Genomic DNA, 26873 nt, shown 5'->3' with positions numbered 1-26873 from the left:
AATGTGGCTTTATGATCATTAAAAACTCCTGAGTTTATCAAATGTTGCTGTTGACATTATGTTTTCCCTAATCTTAACATGTGTCAACTAACTTGTAAGTCATATTAGCTAACAGAACGTTGGCTAGCTAGCCGTTAGCTTTGTCAGTTATGGTCAACGCAAGGCCTATGGAAAGGAGGCTAAGTCACGCGTCAAATATCCGGGGGTTCAACGCATGCGCAGTAAAACCTGGCCGAAATCGAGCCAATCGTAACGCAGCTTGAGTTCTACTGCGCATGTGCAGAACCGCACATGCAAGACCCGTGTCCTAACCTCCTTCCATAGGCCTTGTGTCCACGGCAACAACTCTAGCTAATGTTATTGAAGTTCACAAACACAAATAGCAAACAGCTACATCACTTGACATGTGTGTCAGTGCTGCAGCAACGTTTACCCCTAACTCTAGCTTCATAATAATGTCTACTTTGACTCTTTCTTTGACCGTGTTAGCAGGTTGTTTTGAGTAGAACTTGTAGCTTTACTGTGAACCTTAGCGCACCGTTAGCTAGTCATGCTAACAGGATATGCTAACGTGAATGTTATTTATGACAGATGGAGGTGTGTGACTCCTTTCTTTCTCCAACTGATTTTGTTTTAATGAAGTTTAACATGAAGACATTTGTTCAAATCCTTCTTTTTTGACATCCTTGACGAACTCATTTGTCACAATGTTAAGTTACTTAGCCTTTGCTTGTTTATCCTGCCATGGTGGTTAGCTACATACAAGCTTTAACGTTACATGAAACAATCATCTATTCATCTACCATTGTACTGTGTTGTCATGTAGAAAATGAATCGGCTATCTCGTCTATCAACACCATTAATGGTTACTAGATGGAGATGTGGTTGCTGGCATGTTTGCTCAGGAACAGTGTGATTTTAACATCCTACAGGATGCTATTTGTTATTTTATTCTAGGGTTACTATAGAGGCTATTTGGAGTCACAATATGAGTGTTTTTCTATAGCACCTTTCCTGCATTTACGTCAGCTGCAGAGTCATACGTCAAGCATAGGACGTCACTCGTTGACTTTAGGGCTTCTAGGAAAATGGGATTTGATGATGCAGCACTGCACACTTTTTAATGTTTCATACTAATAGTGTAAGCCTCAAGCTAAACATAAATTATGTCATTTAGGTGGCATTATGGTGCCTTCAAATGAAACTTGTGACACAATGTGCTTGCCTTGGTTAAGAGAGCATAGCCATCGGTGTGTGAATTAGTTAGATTTAGATTAGATCCTGATGGGCAAAGTTGGCACCTTAGCAGTCTCTGTCATCAGTGTATGAATGTGTGTGTGAATGGGTGAATGCTGACCTGTAGTGTAAAGCGCTTTGAGTGGTCGGAAGACTAGAAAAGCGCTATATAAATGCAAGTCCATCCATTTACCATTTTAAGGATATTAACGATACTGTCTAGAGGCCACAGAGGCTAACAATTTAGCAAGGTAGCAATAGGTAGGTAACATAATGCAGGAGAAAAATGTTAGACAATTGGGAATATCAACATTTTCCTCAGACCTATCATAAAATGACGAAGAAAAACAATATACGATTAAAATTACAGTATATTAACTTATTATGTACCGAAAAATGAACTGCCATGGCCTCTGCCATTTCTGACAACGTCAGCAAACACGTCGCAACTCGTGAACTCTGAGCTTTCAGAAACACGGCAAACATTACCCCATTTGAAGGCACCAATTGTTTGCATATATGCATGGTTGAAACCCCATTGTTTGGAAACATTACATCAAATGTAATGAAAAAACAGCCATTTTACAATCTTTTAAATGCATACATTTAAATGTCACACACACACACAGGCCAAAACAAATACGCAAAGCAAATAAGTTATAAAACTTCCATGTTGTCTGCTTGTTTGAAGTAGATGTTAAGCCTGTTGTTGCAACTTTAACAGTGATTTACCTTTTAATTGTTTTAATGATAATGAAATCAGCTGACTATTAAGATGTGCGTCATACTATCCTTTAGCTCTGTAGACATGCTGGTAGGACACGAACATAAAACCTAGTGAAATATCACTTCCACTACTTAAGCTCTGTTGCTGAAATCGATGGCGAGGTTACAAATTATTGACTGATGTTGTGGAACAAGACATGAGCTCAAGTGTAGGTAATTTAAGCTGCAGTTTGGTGTTGAAAGTGGACAGCAGCAGTGGTGTGGTGTTCTGGGATACCAGAAGACACTCAGAGCTCTCTTGATGCCTTGGGCCCAATTAAATGAAACGAAGAGAGACGCCCAATAACCCCAGTCAGTCATATAATAATCACACATGCAACCCTGTGACATGTAAGATGGGTGGCTAGTGAATGGCTTTGTGTTTGTGATGGAATTAGAAGGGTGGTATTGAAGTAATATTTATATACCGATACCAGATCGGATATCGGGCCGATGCTGACTCAAATAGCTGGATCAGATATTGGTGACAATGAGGCAGATCTATTCAATCCAATTCTATGTTCATATACTTTATAAATTATAGACTGTAATTGTAATTCCCATTTACATTTTTACCAATTTGTTGCTGCATTAAAATGTTTACACTTATATATATTATATACTTATAATGCCTGTTCATTTTTAAGATTTTTTACTAAGTTGCTGGTGAATGATTTATTGTTTTAATGATTCAGTAAAGTCATATCTATGTATTTATTTTGTTTTACAAAGTTAGGAAAGCAATGTTTAAGTCAGGCCTGATGTTGCCTTACACATAAAAGAATGATCCCTGTCACTTCCACACAGTGAGGCATACAGCTTATTAATTAAACACTGGTATCAGATCAGTACTCGGTATCGGCCGATACCCAAAGTCCAGGTATCATTAATGGTATCGGGACTGAAAAACTTGGGACAGTGCATCCCTAGTAATATTAGCATATCCTCATGGTCTGTCATAAAAAGAACAACATATCAATTATCTTAGATATTAAGATGCATCTTGACTTGTGAAATTGCCTTTTGTCATGCATAAAAGGCATTCATGTTGCTAGTTGATTCTCCCAAGAGAAAAATAACTTCACCTCTATGCTACGTTGCCACACTCTGCTCGCCACATTCCTTAATGCTGTGATCGCATTATGTATGAAAAAGTTGAATACTTTTAAAGGTGTTGCATATTGGTCTGTTTTGCTTGTACAAGTCACAACAAGCCAAAACAAACAGGCGGTGAACACGTGATGTTTGCCCCAACTATTAAAGGGCCATTGTTCCACCTACTTTATGTTTTGACTTTGTAAAGACATCTTTCTTTAAGTGGAAGCTAAAGCAAGCATGCATGAAACCTCCTCAGTAGATTTCGCAGTTCTTTAATTTTTACTGCCAGGCTGCCTATGGTCTCTGAACAAGTCAAATTTTTTTGTTGAGCCACAATCAAAAAGAAATACAAAAGAGATTTAGCAGTACATATTTCTAGGGACAATCAAATGTCATTGTCATCGGCATCTGTCTTTTCCACTGCTGTCAAATGGATATAGTCGTCCATCCAAATTGATGGCTGGTTACTTAGAATATAAACTTGTCAATTTCACTTCCTTGCATTTCTATTTTAAGTGTTTCTGTGTGTGCCATGTGCTGTTGCAGTTACATTACAATGTATTAAAGGATCTTAATGGATACTGACATTTCACAACATTATAGCCTGTCATTATTTTCTGTGCTATTTAGAATCAGTTACAGCTGTAATACTGAAATACTGCCTGTGCTTTGCAGTACCCGTGGCTTCATGTCCGCAACTTGTGATTATATCCACGCCGGTAAAAATAACCTTTAATCTCATAATACACTTGTGTATTGTCAGCTGCAGCTACGTTATAGGACCTGTCAGTCACATTTTGCCAAGATCACACACCTCACAGAGAGGTTGCAACAACCAGAATAACTTGAACATATTTGCTGTTATTATCACCCTTTCATCAGCCAAGAGGTTGATTTAACAGCCAGACAATAATAGGTGTAGGCCTACATGTTTTAGGGTAATTTAGACAGGCATGTTTTACAATTCATTTCCTTGTTGCATTTGTTTTTAAGCTGTTATTCACCCAAACTATCTCCATATATCATTAGGGTGTGTTTTGGAGTTGCAGACAGAGTATTTTTGATGAGATGAAGAGGATTTCTCAGGTAGCCATGCCTTGTGTGTGTGTGGTGTGGGAGAGAGATTAAGCATGGTGTTAAATAGATGCATGAAGCAGCACTGTGATGACACTCTTCATCAGGACTCGGCTTTATCAAACAGAAGAGATATGCAATGAATTAATGACTCGCTGGAAGTTATTTCCTATAAAACACTTACTTTCTGAAACCTATAATCATATCATTGGAAATTTAAATAGAATTTAGTTGTTAATCACCAATACCTGAGGCTAAGGAAGCTGGCCTGGCATCATCTCTGCATGCTCGGTACATTAGTGTTTGTTGAGTGAGTTTTTCTGCCAGTTTTTACTACTTTTGTTTTCAGTTTGCAAATCAGTTGAGCATGAACATACAGTACATACCAGAACTATCAGAAAACAAACTATGGGGAGTGTTCAGATGACAAAGTGACTTGCAGCGTCTTGAAACTCCTGCTCCTCTTGGAAAACTATTTAAACTGTGTGTTATACAGTAAAATGAAGCATGTGTCAGCATTGCATGGCCTGTTTTTTTGCGACAGATTGTGGACAGTTTGGGATAAATTTGGACAATTTGTCCACGTTTTTCTGTTTTTGACAATTGTGAGCCAAGATGGGTGACTGGGCTTGTCCAGTCATGTGTAGATATGTTAGATGTAGGTTTCTTGCTGATGTGTCAGTAGATATGAGAGTATTGTACAGCCTACTTGAAAAGATGTCTATCTCAAGCAAATTCCTGTTATTTCTATTTCTATCTTTGATGAAACACAGAGACAGAAGAGAAAATGTGAGCTGCTTTTGCAAAGCTATCATCGTTGAACATACGCTCCTGTATGTCAACAACACAACAGTTTGTTTTTCTTTTGAAGAATATCATTTTTTTTCTGTGATTGGCAAGAAAATCCAGCACGAACGTTACTGTTGGGTCGTTTGTCATGACAATTACAAGATATATCCATAAATAAATAATAACAATTAAATTATGTTAGCTTTTTCCGCAGTTGACACTTACTTGTACTTAATACATAACACAATTTAGTTGTAAGGAGAGTTCTTTTAGTCATAATTAATAATGCTTTTTCATCACACATAGCTGATTGTTGACCCAGTAAATACATACAGTTTTCGATTCAACAGATAGCAAAATAAGGCTTTTTTGGATACCTTTTATTTGACGATTAGAATCATGTTTTTCTACAAAACCCTTTTTGCAGAAAAAGTCTCAAATGTTACATTTTATCCCAAACACAAGCAACGAAACAGGAACTTTGCCTAAATATTTTAGTCTAAAATTGTTAACATTTTCATTTAAATCAGGGTCTCTCTGATTGAAGAATAAATAAACAGTATTACAAATCTAACCAATATTCTATTCCAGCTTCTGATGTTTTATTTTTTGATGCTCTGACACATTTCAGATGGTAGTAAAACACAATACAGTTTGTTTTTCAGAAATGTAACTTGTAACAAGTAGGTCACATCAGTACTGAGGCATGACATGAGGTGCTATTATTCTTTTCTGTACTGGTGTGTTTCTGATGATGACATTTGTTGCACAGCTTTACTAACAGTTTATTCTAACACTTTTTACCAGTTTATTGTGCTTACAACACAGAATACAGAATGAAAATGTTTCCAATACAATCATGTTTAATGTTTTTCCCTGTTCTTCTTGATTTGCAGATCCAAAATGCAGCCGAGGAGCCCAGAGTGCTGTGCATCATTCAGGACATCACCAGTGCAAAGACGGTTAATGAGAGGCTCACCCTCAACCTACCTGCTTCCACCACCCTCTCCAAACTCCATGAGGATGTTGCCCGCAAAGCGGGATATGTGAAAGGCACTTTTGACCTTGCCTGGGGAAATACGCCGGACATGGTGAGTTAACTCATTAATCTAGACAGTCACTTTTGTTACTTTAAATCTACACAGCTCTCAGTGTCATTATGGATCTCAACTGGGTTGTAGGCTCGAAGCTTTGTGATTACCCTGTCGAATCAAAAGGGTGGGTCTCGGGAAAAGTTGCATCCTCCGACACCTACAAGGTGTCGGAGGAGGCATGCAAAAGAAAATTTGAGGTTTCTAGTCAGTAGGAGCCTTTTCCTACTTCCTTCGTGACTTAATTGTTCAAACAAAAACGCAGTTGATTGAACCCATCTTGGTAGGCGAAGCTCTGTATTTGTATAAAAGCTCAGGTAACTGAGGTTTAGAGCGGCAACAATGAATCGATTTATTGATTACTTGTTAACTATTTAAATTAATTGCCATCTATTTCTATATCAATTAATCGGTTTGAGTAATTTTTTATTTTTATGGAAAAAAGTCAAAATTCATTGATTTCAGCTTCTTAATGTGAATATTTTCTGGTTTCTTTACTCCTCTATGACAGTGAACTGAATATCTGTTTCTGATACTCTTATACATTTTTTATTCAGTAGTTCAGTAATCTTTAATGCCAAAATGTAGTTGTTAAAATGTGAAAAAAGCATAAAAAATGTCTAATAGACTAAAGAAATCTTGGGTCGACTGAGACCAAAACGACCAGTCAATCGACTAAGAGGGGGCAGCCCTAGAAAAGACACATAAATAAGTCATAAACATAGTATGTCAATGCTGTGTTTATAGCTTTTTCTCCTGCCCCCAAATGGCAAAACAATTAAATAAATTGATTCAGCTTTAAGCTAACGTTTTGGTTTGGTGTAGTTGAGTTCAGGCTAAGTATTTCAGGTGAACTCTAGTGGGACTCATGATAATGCCGCCCAGCCTGTGTTTGCAGTTGCTCTTAGTGTTATCTTATAGGAAGTTTACGTTAGGACTCATAGCCCCTGCCACGTCACCATATCATGACCTCCGTGAAGCTGATAGTGGTAGAGATATGTTTGAAAGCCAGACAGCGCCAACAGTTTTTTTTTTTTATACGTGCTATCAGTGTTCAAAAATGGATTTTGCCATACCATTGTTCTCTGCTACAAAGAAAACAAAGTGTTTAAGAGTGATGTTTCTATGAGTGAGAGCACTCTGGTATGAAAGAATGCATTCTCGATGTGCTCCCTCGGTGTTGACTGAGTTTCTGTGTTGTCTACATACTGCTCCCTAGGCCTGTACCAAATGTCATTTTTTTTTACATTCAAAGCTTCTATTTTAGTTTTTCGAATGAAACTTCGAATGTCTGTCATCATATTTAATGACGTGATTGACGGCCCGTTAATACAGGTGCATGCCTCCCTTTGTGTGCGGCAAGCGAGAGAGCAAACTGTTTTTTGACCGCATTGAAAATGCTTTTTAATTAAAACTAGAGCTGCAACGATTTATCGATTAAATTAATCGCCAACTATTTTGATAATTGATTTAATTGGTTTGAGTAATTTTTTGATAAATCAAAAAATATTATAACAAAAGTCTCTGATTTCAGCTTCTTATATGTGAATATTTTCTGGTTTCTTTACTGGATTAATCTAGAAAATAATCGATAGTGAAAATAATCGTTAGTTGCAGCCCTAATTAAAACATGTTGTGAATTTTGGAAATGGATGCATCTATCTTTTTTTCAAAGAAGTCTGACTTTTGAACTTAACAGCGCTGTGGAGTTATTGGAAATGTTTTGACCACATGAGTTGGAAACAATCCTACGCTGTAGCAATGCACAGGTCAGGGTTATTTAAGCCGTACACACCTGACCCGTTATGAGAGCCAATCCGCAAAAATATGTATTAATCAACCACCCGAACCTGTGTTTATGTAAGTTATTAATAACTTACTCGGAACACTGCTTTGTCTTTTTACCAGCCCGCCCAAAATCATGATATATTCTAGTAAGCTTATCCCAACCCACCCTACCTGTGATGTTGTTGGTCAACCTCTGCATCACTACTACGCAGCCACCACTGGAATCTAATTCTACAAATAGTATAATACTAATAATATTAGTGTAGCCTGATCTTTATCTGAAACTGTGCAGAAATACCGGGTTTAAACAGAATGAATAGACATGCAAAAAAATATTAAAATCTACGCAGCATTCGAATGTTGACTTAGAATTTGTGTGTCGTAAGGAATGAAGCTTCCAACTATTCGGTAGAGCGCTGCTACTCCCTTTTCTTAAATGAGCGCAGGCTAATCCTGCTGCTGACCCAGGCCAAAGCCCAGGTGCTGTGTCTGTTGTTATCTCACTGAGTAGGTCAGTGGATTAAGCTACTGTATGTTTCCACTGCAGCACTTTGCTTGCTTGTCCTCCGCTCGCTCGGGAGAAAGACAGAAAGTGTTGCATATAAGCATTGCTCACATGTTGGCTTCAAGCTATTTTCATCATATGCGTCAATACAGAGGATTTGCTGAAAATGAGTTCAGGGGGAATCTAAGTCTTCTTGTGAGTTCCTCCAGTTTGTAGACTTGTTTTGAATGTTTTGTTTTTTTCTGCATTTTCCCAGGGATTGTTGTTTTCATCTGATTTGTTTTTACTTTTCCTTCCTCCAGGCACCACTGGACCACAGCAGTGAGATGTCCCTCTCAGATTCTGGGTTTGAGCCGGGTGGTAAGAGGAATTTCCTCCAGCTCACGGACAAAGATGGAGAGCAGCCCCAGGTTGCATCGGTAAGTGGTACAAACTTAACAAAATGAGTTCCTAATTTCTTTTGTTGGGTCTAGTACAGTGTTAAATTTGTTAACTAAAACTATGATGAAATGTGTTTTCCATGTCTGAGACGAGACGACATTAATGGTGACAATATCAAACATGCAGTATCGTAAAAGACGGGACTAAAATGTAGTTTAAAGAATAAAAACTTTACCAAAATCGCTCTTTATTTTCGGCACCTTCCACCGTCTCCTCCCCTCTCCCTGTCACTCTCTCTGTGTGTCTCAAACACACACGCACCCTCAGTTCGTCTCTATCCTTCTTGTCTCAGTCGTCAGTCCTCGCATTTGTTAACGCATTTGTTTGCAAGTCGGCGGTGCTGATTGGCTCTCATAACGGACCTGTGGGTGCGACTGAACCGCGCATCACTAATGAGCGCTGTCAGCAGGACTCAAACTAACTGCAAAGTTGTATTCTTAATCATTCACCCTGTGTTTTTCATCAGATAATGATAGGATAAAATTGTATGTGAAATAAATTTGGCTAAAATGACAATATTGGTTTTGGCTAGAACACATTGGCTGGCCATCTACGTTCCAACCCTCACCTATGGTCATGAGCTTTCGATAGTGACCAAAAGAATGAGATCGCGGATACAAGCGGCCAAAATGAGATTCCTTCGTAGGGTGGCTGGGCTCAGCCTTAGAGATAGGGTGAGGAGCTCAGACATCCGGAGGGAGCTCGGAGGAGAGCCGCTGCTCCTAAACGTCGAAAGGGGCCAGCTGAAGTAGTTCAGGCATCTGATCAGGATGCCTCCTGGACGCCTCCCTTTGGAGGTTTTCCGGGCACGTCCAACTGGTAAGAGGCCCCGGGTTAGACCCAGAACACGCTGGAGAGATTATATATCTCGTCTGGCCTGGGAACGCCTCGGGGTCCCCCAGGAAGAGTTGGAAAATGTTGCTGGGGAGAGGGACGTCTGGAATTCCCTGCTTAGCCTGCTGCCCCCGCGACCCGGCCCCAGATAAGCAGAAGAAAAGTGATGGATGGATGGATGGATGGATGGATGGATGGATGGATGGATGGATGGATGGAGATTGTCTGAAATGTTCAATATAATCGGATGATTAAAAAGGACATTTGACACAGGTCTAAGACAAAAAAATAGCTAAAACAATTTGACAAAAAGTAATGACTAAAAAGCAATGACTTTTTGCTGCCCAAAACTAGAATAAAACATTTTGAGTTGTCATTGACTAAAACTATAAAGGTTAAAAATGACTAAAATGTGACTAAAACTATTAACCTAAGCATTTTTGTTTAAGACTGAGACTAAATCTAAAATAGCTGCCAAAATGAACACTGGTCTAGTACAGTGAGATTGTTTTTGTAAACTAAAGATATTTTATTATAAGGTCCCTCTCTGTCTGTGTGCGCAGGATGAGTCAGGAACAGCAGATAGCAGTGGACTGGATGACAGTTCCCAGGAACGGTTTATTGGGCCGCTACCGAGAGACTGCACTGCAGGCTGCAGCGGTGACTACAGCAGTCCATCTTACTCCTACTCGTCCATCCTCAACAAATCTGAAACAGGTGAGGTTTTGTCACCTGTTGAATATGTGACCTCACTCCTTTTTATACAACTGTCCTCTTGCTTGCTTACTTACTCCTCTCTTGCCACTTTAGGTTACGTGGGCTTGGTCAACCAAGCTATGACCTGCTATTTGAACAGTCTTCTACAAACGCTCTTCATGACCCCGGAGTTCAGAAATGCGCTTTACAAGTAAGGAACTACGCTCATTCATCAAGTCTTTGTGAAGTTTCACCTGCGAAGTGCTACTTTTTAAATTCTTTTATAACTTCTGTTCAACTTCAGCTGGGAGTTTGAGGAGACTGAAGAGGATCCAGTCACCAGTATACCCTTCCAGCTGCAGAGGCTGTTTGTGCTGCTGCAGACCAGTAAGAAACGGGCGATCGAGACCACTGATGTGACGCGGAGCTTTGGCTGGGACAGCAGCGAGGGTGAGCATACGCCCTCTCCTGTGACTAGACTCACATGGCTTGTTTGTGTGAAGGGAGAGACCATGTGCTTTTGCATCTTTACACTCAATTGCACTTCTTGTGCGCTTGTCTTATAGCTTGGCAGCAGCATGACGTCCAGGAGCTGTGCAGGGTCATGTTTGATGCCTTGGAGCAAAAGTGGAAGCAGACAGAGCAGGTAGGAGAAAGCAAGATGTTTTCCCAGAAGTTTATTCACACACACACACACACACACACACACACACACGCACACACAAGCACACACAAGCACACACACGCACACACACACGCACAGTGAAAACAAAAGAGTTACTATTGGAAAAGTGAAATGGGCCAGTAAGCCCCAGGGTTAGCTGTTTCTTATTTCTTATAAACTGCAAAACACTTAATCCAGTGTGAGCAATTGTTGCCATGTGGTCTGTACACATGAGCTCCTGGTTAGCACAGAATAAATGCATGTGATTGATAAATAACAAACTACTATAATAGGAGAACTGTTGAATAAATGGCATCAGTCTTTTTATCCAACTCCATGACATGACATGATGACATGTGAAGATTAAGCATTCCTTCAAGCCCCAATCTAGAAATTTGGATATTCATACATTTTTAGTTGTTTTACTGTCGGTCCAGAGCCTGGGAAAACAGTTGTTCTCTTGAACCGCACATACTGTAACATTATCCCTGTGACGAGTGGACTGTTACCTGGTCAATTGCAGTGTAAAATGGGCATAATAGTCGTATTGTCTGTTTAGAAAGTCGATTCCCCCATCAGTAAGATGGTTTCAGACACTGTAATACAGGGTGGTGGAGGCTGGTGAAGTCTGAGATGTCCTAATATGGCCACTGCACAAAGGGCAATACCTTTTGATTTTGGAAACATGTAATTTTCTTCCAATAGACGAAACTTTGCTATTCTTAGATTCTTACAACTAGTGGGGCAAAACATTCAAAGTATTTTTTAAGGTATTTATTGTGTCTATTTTTAATCCATCCAACAAGGTTTTGGATGGCAGGTGGTGTTGCACAGCAATAATTGCACACTGGTGCCTCCTTTTTAGTGAGAGAATGTAGCAGGGTGAGAACATGTTTTAGCCCAAACAAATGCTGTCTTGTTACAAGTGAAACTTGGCTGCGAAGGCCTGACTGTCATGCCTCCATATCCTCAGGCTGACCTGATCAACCAGCTGTACCAGGGGAAGCTGAAGGATTATGTCCGTTGTCTGGAGTGTGGCTACGAGAGCTGGAGGATTGATACGTACCTGGACATCCCTCTTGTGATCAGACCCTACGGATCCATCCATGCCTATGGCAGTGTGGTGCGTTTTCTCTCCACATAACACTTATTCACTCTTTGGGATTCAAAGCTACATCAAGGCTACCTTTACTTCATTACTAACTACTAATACAGTTTATGACCATTAAGTATTTGTCCTCCATCTAAATGGACCTGAAACTATTTTTCTGCTACAGGAAGAGGCTCTGCAGGCATTCGTCCAACCAGAAACTCTGGATGGGGCCAACCAGTACTTCTGTGAACGCTGCAAAAAGAAATGTGACGCCCGGAAGGTGAGCACACTGAAAACGAAATGTGACATGGGAGTCCTGTTCAGTGAAGACAGTGTTCTGCTATTGACCCGCCTGTTTCTTGGATAAATGCTTCTCTACACAGGGTCTGAGATTTCTGCACTTTCCCTACCTGCTGACGCTACAGCTGAAGCGGTTTGATTTCGACTACACCACTATGCATCGCATCAAGCTCAATGAACGCATGACTTTCCCTGAGGAGCTGGACATGAGTCCCTTCATCGATGTGGAAGACGAGGTGAGAGCAGAAATGGCTGTAGCTGCTTCCATCACTTTTTCTGATTTAGATTAGATTAATACCCAAATATGATTCTCCTTCTATCTCCTGTTAACTATCAATAACTTGACTTGACTATAAGCTATGCTTGGAAAAAGAATAATGTGTCACACACTCCACTTTCATGTGTTTTTTCATCATCATGTAGCATTTTGATCAGGTTACTGAGAGGATGGGGGTATCATATAAAACAAAACATTTTCAGTCGTAATTCATCAGTTGATGTATAACATTCAGGTTACTATATGTATTGATACCCTCTCAATACCAATATATCTAGTAGTGAGTGAACAAGTCAATGCCAAAATTCAGAAAATGTGACTGTACTTGTTTTTCTACAGTACTGCAGGTACCTTGGGTACCGCAGATACCAGGGATCCGGGTTTGAGATTAACGGCCTCCTGTTGTCCGGGTGATGGTAGAAAATCTCCCTGATGATGCCACATTGTTGACAACAAATCTGTGTTAAATCAGCAGAACTAGTAACGTCAGTAACAGCTAATGTACGCAGGTTGCATTGAGTTAAATTATGATTTACAGGCTCTATCCAGTAAAAATTAGTATTGGGCGAAGGTAAATTATAACGATAAAATGATGCGTTCAAATGTAATCTGGTAAAATTTAGTCTTTGGTGGGAAAGTTGAGGCGGATCATCAAGGATTACTAATGAATTCACAAAACTGTATGCAAACAGTAATAAAGGAGTGTATATTGAAGTACATTGTATTTTTTTTTTTTTATTTTTTATTTTTACCGTGGTATTGAATTGGGTATCAAGAATCGTGGAATTTCATTGATTTTGGTATCGACTTCTAAATTTCCAGTATCATGACATTTCTATTTTAAAGTGCTTCTGTGTTCATTAATATGACACAACACAAGATAAATGACCAAACACCGTTTAGGCCACAAAGGCAACACCCGATGTGTTCCAGCCGTCTTTTGTTTTTAACTGTTTTTGATGTTTTCAAGTGAAAGTATGAGTATGTGACAGACATTAACCCCTTCTCGATTATTGTTTTTGAAATGGCCTCCTCTGTAGAAGTCGCCTCAGACCGAAAGCTGCACTGACAGCGGAGCAGAGAACGAAGGCAGTTGCCACAGCGACCAGATGAGCAACGATTTTTCCACCGATGATTGTGTGGATGAGGGCATCTGCTTGGACAGCACCGGCAGCGCAGAGAGGGTGTTGAAGCCAAAGGTAATCATCTTGACCACTAACCCGATTATTATTGTGGTTATTGTATTGTTATTGTCGTTGTTAATATCCTTGGTTAGTTAACTAGCAAGTGTGAAAGTGCATATACCTAGGGGTGTCCTGGTACATTTTTTGGGCCCCAATCCGAGTCCAAGTATAGGATACCGAGTATCTGCAGATACCAACCGAGTCCGATCCAATACTTCATATTTACCTAAATGTGGATTAAATATATCTGACACATTGAAACAACCGGCATAGCCTTCTAAATTTGGCCCATCTTATTTTTTATGAGCTATTTGATCCTGAACGTCCTGATAAAAAATTATGAAGTTCATATGCTTGATATATCGATATCATATAGATGAAAGTTCAACTGGGAGAATGTGATGCGATCAGCATAGAGCAAAGACGTATCCCTTTTAAAGGCTGACATATTTCAGGAATTCCGCACGTCACGAGACAAGTCAATGGGAGCGGGCGGGACGGGATTAATAATAACTATAGGTCAGCAGAGATGCATCGATTACCAGTCTCACGTAGAACTGATTTCATGCCGCACACAGTGGCACAGACAGTAGCACTGCCTGCCTCAGTGTTGCCAAATCGCAGTGACTGGCTCTTCTGCCAACGTCGCAGATTCTCTCCTTCTCCTCCAGAAGGTGGGGGAGCCAGGCAGGAAGACAGCGCTCGCCACAGGAGTGGGAGTTAATATAATACAATACACACACCTTTAGATTCTTGTAAATAGAACCTGATTTATAAATAGTTTGGCATAAATAAATAGATTAATAAATATCCAAATAGACTCTCTATAATAGGCCTACATACACAGTATAGAATAACATTTACTCTGATTCTTCTCTGATATGTAAATACTATTTACATATATCTTCATAATTTATGAACAAACAATTTAATTTTCCATTTAAAAAAAAAAGTTACAGAATGTTTGTGTGTGCTGTCAATTATAGTTCTTAGAAAGAAAGGAAGTCAGAATCGGCTGAGAAAATTGCAATCAGTGCATCTGTAGTTTTTATATAGATATGCAGTTCTAATAAACATGGGAAGGGGATGGGACGGGAGTCATTCTTCCGGGATTGGGGCAGGAGTTTTTTGTGGGAGTGTGATGGGACAGAAGTGAAAATCCACTCCTACATAGGGTTATGCAAAAAAGCCCAAAAATAATCTTTAAAAAAAAAAAGAAAATAAACCAGGCTTAAGGAGTAAACACAGAGTTCAGTAAAGAGAGGATCGGAATTTGATCAGTTTTATTTTAGACGATACATTAAAATATACACGAGTCGGCCCCAATACTTTAGGGCATCCCTACATAGGACCTATACCAGCTACAGACGGAATAAATGAAATGAAACCCTGAATAAATGGATGCAGGTGCTTTCATGAGTATGAAAATAATGTGACTCATATGCTATGACTGTCACCAAATCTCAGCACACTCCAAATGAATTTAAGAGAGCAGTGAAGCTCTTTCAGAAGCACGTCATGATACTCTACTCAATTTGTACAGTCAGTTTTCTTGTTTGATGTGACTGTAGCTATGCTAATATAGCATATGTTGAGCTTGTATCTTGCCATTGCAGCTGCAGTATCATTAGTAGACGTCCCTGTTGTCAACATCAGTTCTCCTGTGTGTTGAGCGGCAACAGAATACAACTTGGCTGTAGCTTTTATATGAAAAATACAATTTTCTCTGTCTATTTTCAGAGCACGCTGACCTTTGAGCTGTTCTCTGTCATGGTGCATTCTGGGAGCGCTGCGGGTGGTCACTACTACGCCTGCATCAAATCCTTCAGTGACGGCCAGTGGTACAGTTACAATGATCAGCACGTTAGCAAGGTCAGCCTCACCCGTTGAGTAACCTGTTTGTCCTCTTGCAGCAAATGTCGGGCAGAATGACTCACCAGACTGTATCGGTGTTAGTCGCCAGTTTGTACTAAACTAAGCCAACAATGTCCATGTCATTTTATCATTCTATTTATCGTTGACATAGTGGTATCTGTTGAATCATTCAGTACGTTTCTGTGCATTTCTGTTGGGCAGATCACCCAAGATGACATCAGGAAGACACATGGGGGGTCCTCAGGGAGCAGAGGCTATTATTCCGGTGCCTTTGCAAGGTGAGTTGTCTCATCACATGCCCACAGTACATTAGCTTAGGGAGTACAATAATAATGAACTGAACCTGTTTATTTAGTGGTGTTTCAAAGGAAAGTCAAAAGGGTTCTTGTTTGTTCTTGTTCATTGTTCTTTTGTGTTTCTATTGAAGCAATAGGCAGCAATTAGGGCTCTCAAAATTGGCCAAAACTGATGTTTGAATATTCGTTCTAAAAAAACCACATAGGTTTGAACTATTCGAATATCTATTTTGTGTATTATGTCCATGACACCGTGTTCTCACTGGCCGTGAGCGACACAGCACTGCGCAGCGTGACGCGGTGCGCCGCTTTGAGCTGAACTTTTGTCAGACACCTTGTTTCTATTTATTCCTGTCGCTCGCTTTGAAAGCCCGCAATGGACGAAGAACGGCTGATTCGTGAAGTTGAAATGAGTAATCTATACCTCCTCATTTCACGACAAAAACCTAAATAAGGTGACAGCTGGCTGGAGGGAGATCGCCTGAAAGTTTCCTACTTACTGTTGGCTATATTGTAAGTCATTTTCAGTATGTGTCGCAGTATAAAACGCGTGTTTTCTGTTTAAAAAGTACAAACGTCGGAAGACAGCAAGTACTATTTGCTCATCTTTTAATCGGTTACTTCTCCAGTATCAGCTGTTCAGTTGCTGTTGAATTATTCCTCGTTAAGCTTGACTTAACTTTACATTTCATTTAATGAGAGTAACGTTGCGTGACTCCCGTCATGCGGTGCATTCAGTGCGCATGAGGCAGTCAGCTGCTTTTTTCCCCCCACAATCGAATACAAATTTTCATACTTGCATACAATATTTTTTTATTCGAATATATATTCAAATTTAGAATATTACTGACAGCCCTACTATATATTCCACTATATTCATTAACAATACATATTTTTTTCTCCCAACAGCTCTACAAATGCATATATGCTGATTTATAGATTGAAAGATGCCTCAAGGAATGCAAGTAAGTAAATTAATGAAATTAAATCTGCCATGGGTAATGCCAAAATTATTTTGCCTTTTATGATAGTGTTACAAAACTTATTAGAGGCACTGTCATCCTGTGATCAATTGGATCATTCAGTGTTATTACGTGGTGACCATCGTACTTTATGAGCCAATAGATTGAGCTGTTGTCCTGTATTGTGCTCCACACCAGTAGAACCACACCACTACATCCCTTCAGCTTATGAAGATATTTTTATATTTTGATCATAATCTTACTGTTTCTATCACTAGGGAATTGAATGTGCCGGTTCTAGAATTAGCATGCAGTTTTAATGTGATCCTGTCTGTGCTGTCTGCAGAGTATTTAGCGGCGGACGAATTCCCAGAGCACATTAAGAGTTTGGTTCAGAAGGAGAAAGAGTCTGAAGAGCAGGAAAAGCGCCAGAGGGAGATTGAGCGCAACACCTGCAAGGTACATGGTACTTTTTTAGATCAGTTCAAGTGAATGAGGATCAGTTGATAAAACTTTTAAAAGTTTACCTTTTATTGTTTTCTTGCTTTTTACCTCCAGATAAAGCTTTTCTGCATGCATCCTGTGAAGATGATGACGGAGAGCAAGCTGGAAGTACACAAGGACAAAACTCTCAGAGAAGCAACAGAAATGGCCTACAAGGTTTGTTGGTTTATTGTTTGTCTTCACCATCTGATTTTACAACAACATAGCTAATCAGTGCAGTACGTTTCAGCAGCTGACCTTTAGTTGCTGAGTGCTGGGAGGTTATTACTGTGTAGTACCACTGTGTGTGTTCTGTGCCTCAGCTGTTGGAGCTGGAGGGACTGGTGACTCTGGATTGCTGCCGTCTGGTGAAGTATGACGAGTTCCACGAGTACCTAGAGCGCTCCTACGAAGGCGAGGAGGACACGCCGATGGGCCTGCTGCTGGGAGGAGTCAAGTCCTCGTATATGTTCGACCTCCTGCTGGAGGCACGCAAACCAGAGCAGGTGTTCCAGCCTTACAAACCTGGAGGTCAGTAGCCTGCTACTGTTGAGTCATACTCATCTTGTTTTACAGGGTTGTATTTACTGCTGCACAAGTAAATAAGATTATATAGACTTCTACTTTATGCAGACCAACTCTGATGGTTAGGAGCAAATGGACTGTCCAAGCATGATGGATGTAAATGGCCAGAATACCAATCAAATGAATGTGATTTCTTTATGGGTGTTGCTGATTTTCTACAGAGGTGATGGTGAAGGTTCATGTTGTGGATCTGAAGAGTGAGACCATCGCCACTCCAATCAGTGTTCGGGCGTACTTGAACCAGACGATCACTGAATTCAAACAGCTCATTGCACAGGTTTCCTACTCTCCTCAATTTCTTCACTGCATCTTGTCTTCCCTCCTCAACTTTTTTATTTTAAGCATCAACACATAAAATTATGTAAAATAAATTGTGTTCATTAGAATGTGTGAGCTCAGTCCTTCAGACTCGAGCCTTATGTACGCGTTTCTTCCCAGGCTACAGGGCTATCTGCAGAAAGCATGCGTGTGGTCCTGGAGCGCTGCTATAATGACCTCCGGCTCCTGTATGTTCCCAACAAGACACTGAAGGCTGAGGGGTTCTTCAGGAGTAACAAGGTCCCTACATTTCCTTTTAATTCTCATGTTTGTTGGTGTTTCCATTGTTTAAAGGCCCTTACACGCCAAGCAGACACTCGGCCGTTGGCCAGTTTGGGGCCATCGGTGAGCGTCTGTCGGCCTAGTTTTCGCGGTGTGTCCCCCGCTTGCGGCTCTAGTCTGCCCGTATTGGAGGTTTTTTGTTTGAATCAGCGGTGGAGCTCGTCGGTGAGAGAAATCACTCTGATTGGCGGTTCAGCTTAAGAGAATCAGTGCAAGACAAGAGAAACAGAAGTGAGGAAAGCAAGCCAACGAGTAAAGTCAAGAGGCCGCACACAGAAGGCTCTTCTCATTTTTCATCTCCATCTCATCTGGTCATTCCAATACACAGATATTTTCACAACGACATGGCCATCTGGAATGAAGCTAAGTGTGAGTGAGAGTTGTTTGAAAATGGTCAGCAAACGCCACTTTGTTTCATTTACGTATCATAACGACAGCTTGTATATCCTCATCCTTGGTCTTCCGGTTTCCCTTTTTGAATGACGAATACAGACTACCGCAACCTGCTGGTGTGGAGAGTTATTTCCTCTCATGCAGGCGCATAACGTACGTGGTAGTCGGCCGTTGCCTGTAGTCTTTGCAGTGTGTTCAAGTGCAAATTTTTGGCCAAGTCACAGGCGACGTGAAGCGATGCAGCAGGCGGCCTTTGTCGCCACTGGTTCTCTGATGTTGGTTTGGTGTGTCTGGGCCTTTATGTGTTATGTTGTATCAGAAAATCTACTTGATCACTTCTAAACACGATTAAGTTTGACCTGTTTTTTTTTTTTCTCATCAGGTGTTTGTAGAGAGCTCTGAGTCGACAGATCATCAGGTTGCTTTCACCGACTCACTCTTGTGGAAACTGTTGGATCGTCACGGGAATACGATCCGGCTCCTGCTCTTACTGCCTGAGCAGTCTCCTGGCACCTTGGCCAACAGGACTCTTTGCCAAAAACTAGGAGGTGACTCTGAAGTGCTCTTTGAAGGTTCAAAGGGTACCAGGAAATCTGTTGAGGCAATCCTCGAGGAGAGCACGGAGAAGTTAAAGAATCTGTCTCTGCAGCAGCAGCAGGGCTCCAGCACCAGTGACAGCCAGAAAAGCTCTGACGCCAGCGACTTTGAACATATTGAATCCCCGACCCAAGAGGCTGACTCAAACTCCTCACTCTGTGTGGCCGCAGACAACAGAGAGTTGGAGAACCGGATCAGGGCCACAGCCGGGGGCAGCAGCGGCGCCTCCTCTGACCCCGAGAACCACTTTCCCTGTGAGGAGCGCTCAGACTCTGAGGTGAACAATGACCGCAGCACCAGCTCAGTGGACAGCGACATCCTGAGCTCCAGCCACAGTAGCGACACACTGTGCAATGCAGACAGTGGGCCAATACAGCTGGCCAACGGCTTGGACTCGCACAGCATCACGAGTAGCCGTCGCTCCAAAGCCCATGAGGGCAAAAAGGAGACCTGGGACACTGCTGAAGAAGATTCTGGAACAGACAGCGAGTACGACGACACTGGGAAGGTGAAGGCGGAGGCTCAGTACCTGTACTTCAGAGCAGAGCCTTGCTCTCAGGATGACTCCTCGTCGGATGCACAAAAATGTACGAACCTTCTAATTATGTTGAGTGATCATCCTTAAGTAAGGAAAATTAGTTCTAATTACATATCAGAGGCAAGCACAATGACTATCTTGCAGAACTTGATTGAACTTGACGTATTATGAATGTGAAACAGAAGGGATGTAAGAATAAAATATAGATACACGAGTATCACGATATTATGTGTTGTGATATTGTATCAATTCTCCACAACATTGATTTTTAATTAACCTCTTAAAAATTTGACGGCCGCTATTCGATCTTTTGGAGGTTGTAGCGGGCTCTAATTTAAAGGTATAGTGAAGGTACTGGCATCATATGAAACTACAAAACCTAAGGAATTAATTGATACCAATCATTTCATACTAGCTTGTCGCAAAGGAGGCTAAATAATGCTCCAAAGTTACACTAAATTTTGGCGAGGAAAAACTGGCATGGCCATTTTCAAAGGGGTCCCTTGACCTCTGATCTCAAGATATGTGAATGAAAATGGGTTCTATGGGTACCCACGAGTCTCCCCTTTACAGATATGCCCACTTTATGATAATCACAGGCAGTTTTTTGCATGCGGTACAATTTATCGAATCGTTACCCCTGTATCATGAAACTTATCATATCGCCAGATTCTTGCCAATACACAGCCCTATGAAACAACAATGTTCATCAGTGTTTTCCTTCCTCAAGGGGGCAGAACATCTGACTGATTGTTTAATCGCTTTTTCTTGTGATCTGCTTCAGGTTTAGTGGTTCATGTGGACAAGAGAATAACATTAGCAGCATTTAAACAGAACCTGGAGCCCTACGTGGGAGTCAGCTCCACCCAGTTCAAGGTGTTTCGGGTGTACGCCAACAACCAGGAGTTTGAGAGTGTACGGCTCAATGAAACGCTCTCATCGTTCTCTGATGATAACAAGGTCAGGATCAGTATGTCAGATTTTAGTAGTTTCTATTAGAATGATCCAACAGCTCCGACTTAACTTGTACATTTTATTTCTTCCCATAGATCACTATTCGACTAGGAAGAGCACTGAAAAAGGGTGAATACAGAGTGAAAGTGTATCAACTACTAGTGAATGAAGCAGAGGTAAGAACTAACAGACTTTTCTGTCACTATGCTCAAGAAGATTGTGGCTGAAATGACTAGGTTGCTGAACACAAACATTGACAATTTATCCTATTTCCCAGCCCTGCAAGTTCCTCGTGGACACGGTGTTTGCCAAGGGCATGACCGTCAGACAGTCTAAAGAGGAGCTGCTCCCTCAGTTGAAAGAACATTGCAAGCTTGACCTCAGCATTGACAGGTAAGACTTTGTTACTACACATTTATAAAAAAAAAAGATGACAAAGTGTAGGTGTTTACCAAACAATGTGTGTGTGTTTAGTGTTCGTCTCAGGAAAAAGACATGGAAAAACCCCGGCACAGTATTTCTGGACTACCATGTCTATGAAGAAGACATCAGCATCTCCTCCAACTGGGAAGTTTTCCTGGAAGTTCTCAATGGTAACACTCATTCTGCAGTTTCATTCAAACACATTACAATAGATTATTGTATAATACGTTTTTTTTTGTACCTTGGGACTTCTAAGGGCGCTTTCACAGGCCAAAATGTAGTCCGTTTTAGTTGAACTTTGGTGCCGTTCAGCCCCTGGTGCAGTATGTTCAGGCAGTTGTGAACGCAGCAATCGAACTGTGGTGCTAACCAAAACAACCGGTCTGAGACCGCTTGCGATAGGAGGTCTGGGACCGTTTCCAAATGAATCAAAACGCAGGCTGCCTGCGTGGGCATTTGTTGAGATGGACAAACATGAGTGGGAGAGGACTGACCTGGACTTCTGCAGAAGTCCGATGTTTGCTTGACACCTGGGCCGAAGAGAACACACAGAATATGCTAAATAAAGTCCACAAAAATAGTGATGTTTGTAGAGTCATTCAAGATAAACTTGAGGAGAAGGGATTCGTACGCACAGTCGATCAGTGCCGAGTCAAAGTGAAAAAACTTCAACAGCAATAGTTCAAAGTCTGCAATTCCCTGAATAGAAGTGGCAGATCTCGAGACGAAAAAAGATCAATTCGCTCCTCCGTACACGCCGCTCAGCAAATTATCAATTTCTCTCTGATTCGGACTAACCAGACTATTGCTGTGAAAGGCCCCTAAATTACTACTAAATTGCTAAATTTACAGCATAAAGCTTAAAAATATATTTTTTAAGCTACAGGTAATAAAATCCCAGAAAGCCACCTTTTCACTTTGGCATAAAAAAAAACTGAGGTCAAGGTGAAAAAAACAAAACAAAAGATGAAATTATCTCCAGAGACTCGAAGCCATATCAAAGTGATTACATAATTATAATGTCTTACTTTTGTGAAATCCATAACATGAAGCTCTAAATGTCAGCAGATAAAACTAGTACCAGAGTGCAGAGAAACTCGATCTTAGAGGTTGACGCCGTTCAGCTCCATATTTATTTATTTATTTAGGTATTCATTACTTTGACTTAGATGTCAGTTAATTATATAGTTTTGTAATAAAGTCAAAGATTGTTCATTTCGGACTCTGTCAAATTTGTTTTCATTGAGGGTAGGGGGGGTATCGGCAGATAAATTGGCTATAAGCTTTTTCCTGCTCCAAACTATTATTATTATATCTGTCTTTAAAAATCCATTATCAACCTCTACTTGATCTGTTTGTCAGAACCGGAGAAGATGAAGTCCATGTCGCAGCTGGCTGTACTGACCCGGAGATGGAGCCCCGCTACGATGAAGCTGGGGCCCTTCCAGGAAGTTATCCTGGAGAGCAGCATTGTGGAAGAACTCAAGGAGAAGGTTTGTGAAAATCCTCCAGCAGGACACAGACAGTTTGTCACATGATTTATACTATATATCAGGTTAAATTGGTTCAACCATGAAAACGATGGTTTCACTGAACACTGAACACCAAAATGCAGGAAATAAATAACACAGCACAGATAAGAACAACATGAAACTATATTCCATAATAGAATCTGTTAATGTGTTGATGCAGTTCATGTTCACAGAAAAGCATTGAGATAATCATGTCACTCTAAGCAATTACATCTCATTCATTAATTGAGGGAAATAAAATTTAACCCGCAAAAAAAGTTTGCTTGATCAACAAGTTCTAGATCGGAGTACCATTCATCGGCCTTTTGTGACTAATGTCCCTCTTCTGTTTGCAGCTCAGTGAAATGAGCCATATTCCTCTCGAAAACCTGGAGTTTGCAAAGGTATGTGAGCTGCAGTACCTCACACTGGACACTTTATTTTTCTTCTAATGTTGCTGTAGTCTCTTATTATTCCATCTCTGACTGAGAATCCATGCGTGTGTTGTGTGCAGGGCAGAGGAACATTTCCTTGTGATATTTCCGTGTTGGAGATCCATCAGGATCTGGACTGGAACCCTAAGGTGTCGACTCTTAACGTGTGGCCTCTGTACATCTGTGACGACGGAGCTGTGGTCTTCTACAGGTAAAACAATCAAGTACTGATTGATCTTTCTCTTCCAGTCCTCAGACACACAGGACGTTGGTGCCAAGCAGTAATATGTCATAGATTTTGTCGGACTATGAATATCTCCTAATGTTTATTCATTGAGTTAAATCTTTTGGGATTAGACATGTGGCAAAATGAAAAAGTAATAGTAAGGTTGTTGTGGTGTAGATTATCTTGGTATACATTGTTATAATAAATGGTCATATAAGTTTTTTGCATATTAAAGGACCAGGAACAACATTTCGTGGGGTCTATTAGCAGAAATGTAATATAATATTCATAACTATGTTTTCATTAGTGTATAATCACATGAAACTAAGAATCGTTGTGTTTTCGTTAGCTTAGAATGAGCCCTTCATATCTACATAGGGAGCGTGTCCTCTTCATGGAGTTCACCATGTTGCTCCGCCAAGTTTCTACAGTAGCCCAGAACGGACAAACCAAACACTGGTTCTAGAGAGAGACTTTCGCGTTTTTACGTAACCTGAAGGCCACCGTAGTTTTCCGACACGCTTGTAAAACTGTGGTAACGTGAGAAATAGTGAGTGCAAAACCGTGGTACCGCCAGCCGCCATCTGACATCCGTTGCTCCTATAGTAGTGTTATTATGGTGAGGATGGACTCTGAGCGAGGAAAACGGCGTTACCGCGGTTTTGCAGTCGGCGGCTCACGTTACCGCAGTCTTGGGGAGGAGTGAGCGGAGGGGTACTCAGTTGGTTACAATCTGCAACCACACCAAGGCGGCTGTGGCTCAGAGGTAGAGCGGGTCGCCCACCAATCAGAAGGTCGGCGATTTGATCCCCGGCTCCTTCAGTCACATTTCGAAGAAAAGCGCTAAATAAATGTCCATTTACCATTTAGATGCCGCCAAATCCTAAACAATGTACCTTCTTAAAGCATAAATTAATTAGAAACACAGTAATAAAATAATACATTTTATTTTTGAAAAAGTGTCCAAGTTATTTGGAAGTAAACCAAAGCAGAAATGTTATGACTCAAAATACAGTACAATTGTTTTTTCTAGTTTCCCTCATAATAAATGCTCCACATACCACTCTGTTCAGTTTATGTTTGTTTATGTAAGAGGGGTTCAGTTATTGTGATAATGATATTAATAAGACCCCGTCACTCTGTAAAAGTTACGCAGGTATAGACGATAGATTGATTTATTATTATTATTATCCAATCTCTAATGGTATCATTGTGTAATATTACATTATATACTTATTATATACATAGATAATGTATATTTTTGAAGAGAGCTGCTACTAAGCTAAAAAAAAAGAAGCTAATTTTTAGATTGGAGTTCCAAGTTACATAAGCAGGCAGCTTTTCTATCATTCATTCACCAAAATAACTTGTTGGAGATGAAACCTTCAGAGTAGACGTCACCTCACTGAACTGCATCACAATAGTATATTCAATTTTAACCATTTGTGACTTGAGATCAACATCACTGTGATCTGTGTGCAGGGACAGCACAGAGGAGCCTATGGAACTGTCAGACGAGGAGCGCAGTGAGCTGATGAAGAAGGAGAGCAGCCGTCTGCTCAAGACCGGACACCGCGTGAGCTACTCGCCACGCAAGGAGAAGGCCCTCAAGATCTACCTGGACGGAGGTCCCGCCAAGGACCCGGGGCAGGACTGAGAGACACTGAGCGCCACTCCTCGTCAATCTGGATCATCTGGCTGCAGCGGAGCCACCGGTCTACGGGACTCAAGTCTGAGTGTCCGGCCTGATCGTGACTCGAACATCAAGCAGCGTTGTGAGACTGACGTGCTCTCACCCTCCACTCTGAGCCCCAGTGACTGGCTCAGAAACCCTATTGTGCACTATAGTGTATTGTACTGTAAAGTTTAAAGGGAAGTACAAAAGCTATTGAATTCAGAAAAAAAAGAATCAAATACTGTATAGACAAATCAATTGAGCGTAAAAAGCTCCGGAGATGGATGCAGAGACGTTAGGACTGTGAAACTGAAAGCATCCATCCCGTCTATTTAAGTCTCCCATCTCCTTTCACATCAGTCTCTTTCACTCTCCTCCCCGTCACTGCGTGTTTCTCTTCCTGTTTCAGGAATAGCGTTGATTCTGATCCATCTGTAACCATCTTGTAAGTCCATATGCTCTCACACCTCCCGAGCACTGCTCTATTACAGACATCATTATCATCTTACACCTTCCTTTTAAATACTTTAAAAACCAACAGCACACACAACCAAGAACTACTTATCTAGCCTTCCTCGGTCTCGCCTCTTCTGGTCGGGCAAACCTCCGTCTCTCAGCGACTTCAACTTCATTCACAAGATTTGATGAATCCAAAAAGCAACAATTTGTAAAAGCGGAGGTTGTTTCTGCTCCTCTAAGAGTAATCTGTTGATATGGGTCGTCCTTACTGCTGCTCTTTGTGCTTTATAGGAGCTTTATGTTACATCTGTTCCACTAGATTTAACCATACATTGGCTATTTGTCCTTTTAATACAAATTACAATGAAACAAGTAGACTGTGTTGAGAATCTCCTTGTTTTGTTTTGTTTGTTGTAAATTATTATTTTGCTCCAGATGTAATCATGCATTAGGTCTCGTGAGGCACCAAGCACACATCTGTTTTCTGTATTAACCTTTAATTTAGAAAGTGGATTTCTGTGTCTGTTTTTGCATCATGTGAACTGGAGGTACATCTCTAGTGTCATCTGTGTGTGTGTGTGTCGTACTGAGGGGAGGGAGCTCTCTCTGGGGATTTGGCGGAGAGCGTGAGGTTGTTTTTGGCGCTTCTACCTGCTGCTGCTTGATAGACGGACACCAGAGGGTGTAGAAAGCTCGCTGGACTTCTCCGTCTGCCCGGGCAACTGGTCTGAGGACTGACACTCAGCATCCCGGCCCCCCTCTGGGCTCCAGATGCTGCCACCAGCTATTCACTGTAGAAATGCCAATATCTTTTTCTTTTTTGTTTTTGTTTGTTATTGTTGATGTTTATTTCTTTGAGATTTAAATCCTGTGTGAAAATAGTTTAAGATGATTTTAGAAATTAATTAAAATGCTTTTTTTTCACAACTGCCGGTTTTCTGTTAACTGTAAATTAAAATGGCTTAATTTAACCCGCAAATCCTGCTCACCTTTTTAAGAAAAAGGGGGTTTTGGTGTTAAAAAAAAA

General features: G+C 40.8%; 1 protein-coding gene across 3 annotated transcripts in view; it reads left to right on the top strand.

Annotated features, from left to right (window-relative positions):
• Positions 1-26825, top strand: part of usp47 (ubiquitin specific peptidase 47) — a 27592-nt gene extending 767 nt beyond the window's left edge. The window contains exons 2-29 of one of the 3 annotated variants that reach the window (XM_037756555.1): positions 4129-4185; positions 5859-6053; positions 8649-8765; positions 10185-10338; positions 10432-10528; positions 10622-10767; positions 10884-10963; positions 11955-12104; positions 12259-12354; positions 12458-12610; positions 13692-13850; positions 15576-15707; positions 15912-15988; positions 16916-16971; positions 17315-17427; positions 17527-17628; positions 17775-17982; positions 18198-18313; positions 18475-18594; positions 19412-20213; positions 20949-21124; positions 21214-21294; positions 21396-21511; positions 21593-21711; positions 22904-23034; positions 23409-23456; positions 23567-23697; positions 25195-26825. In XM_037756555.1, coding sequence (XP_037612483.1) covers positions 4129-4185; positions 5859-6053; positions 8649-8765; positions 10185-10338; positions 10432-10528; positions 10622-10767; positions 10884-10963; positions 11955-12104; positions 12259-12354; positions 12458-12610; positions 13692-13850; positions 15576-15707; positions 15912-15988; positions 16916-16971; positions 17315-17427; positions 17527-17628; positions 17775-17982; positions 18198-18313; positions 18475-18594; positions 19412-20213; positions 20949-21124; positions 21214-21294; positions 21396-21511; positions 21593-21711; positions 22904-23034; positions 23409-23456; positions 23567-23697; positions 25195-25369 — 4107 coding nt within the window. In that variant the 3' untranslated portion in view covers positions 25370-26825. Of the gene's footprint in view, positions 1-4128; positions 4186-5858; positions 6054-8401; positions 8542-8648; positions 8766-10184; positions 10339-10431; positions 10529-10621; positions 10768-10883; positions 10964-11954; positions 12105-12258; positions 12355-12457; positions 12611-13691; positions 13851-15575; positions 15708-15911; positions 15989-16915; positions 16972-17314; positions 17428-17526; positions 17629-17774; positions 17983-18197; positions 18314-18474; positions 18595-19411; positions 20214-20948; positions 21125-21213; positions 21295-21395; positions 21512-21592; positions 21712-22903; positions 23035-23408; positions 23457-23566; positions 23698-25194 lie in introns of those variants that run through there. The other 2 variants (XM_037756562.1, XM_037756571.1) reach the window with 2 other exon arrangements.
• Positions 26826-26873: the final 48 nt, after the last annotated feature.

Source organism: Sebastes umbrosus, chromosome 2 (assembly GCF_015220745.1).
Source record: "Sebastes umbrosus isolate fSebUmb1 chromosome 2, fSebUmb1.pri, whole genome shotgun sequence".
NCBI lineage: Eukaryota > Metazoa > Chordata > Actinopteri > Perciformes > Sebastidae > Sebastes > Sebastes umbrosus.
This window is presented reverse-complemented; position numbering and strand designations above follow the sequence as displayed.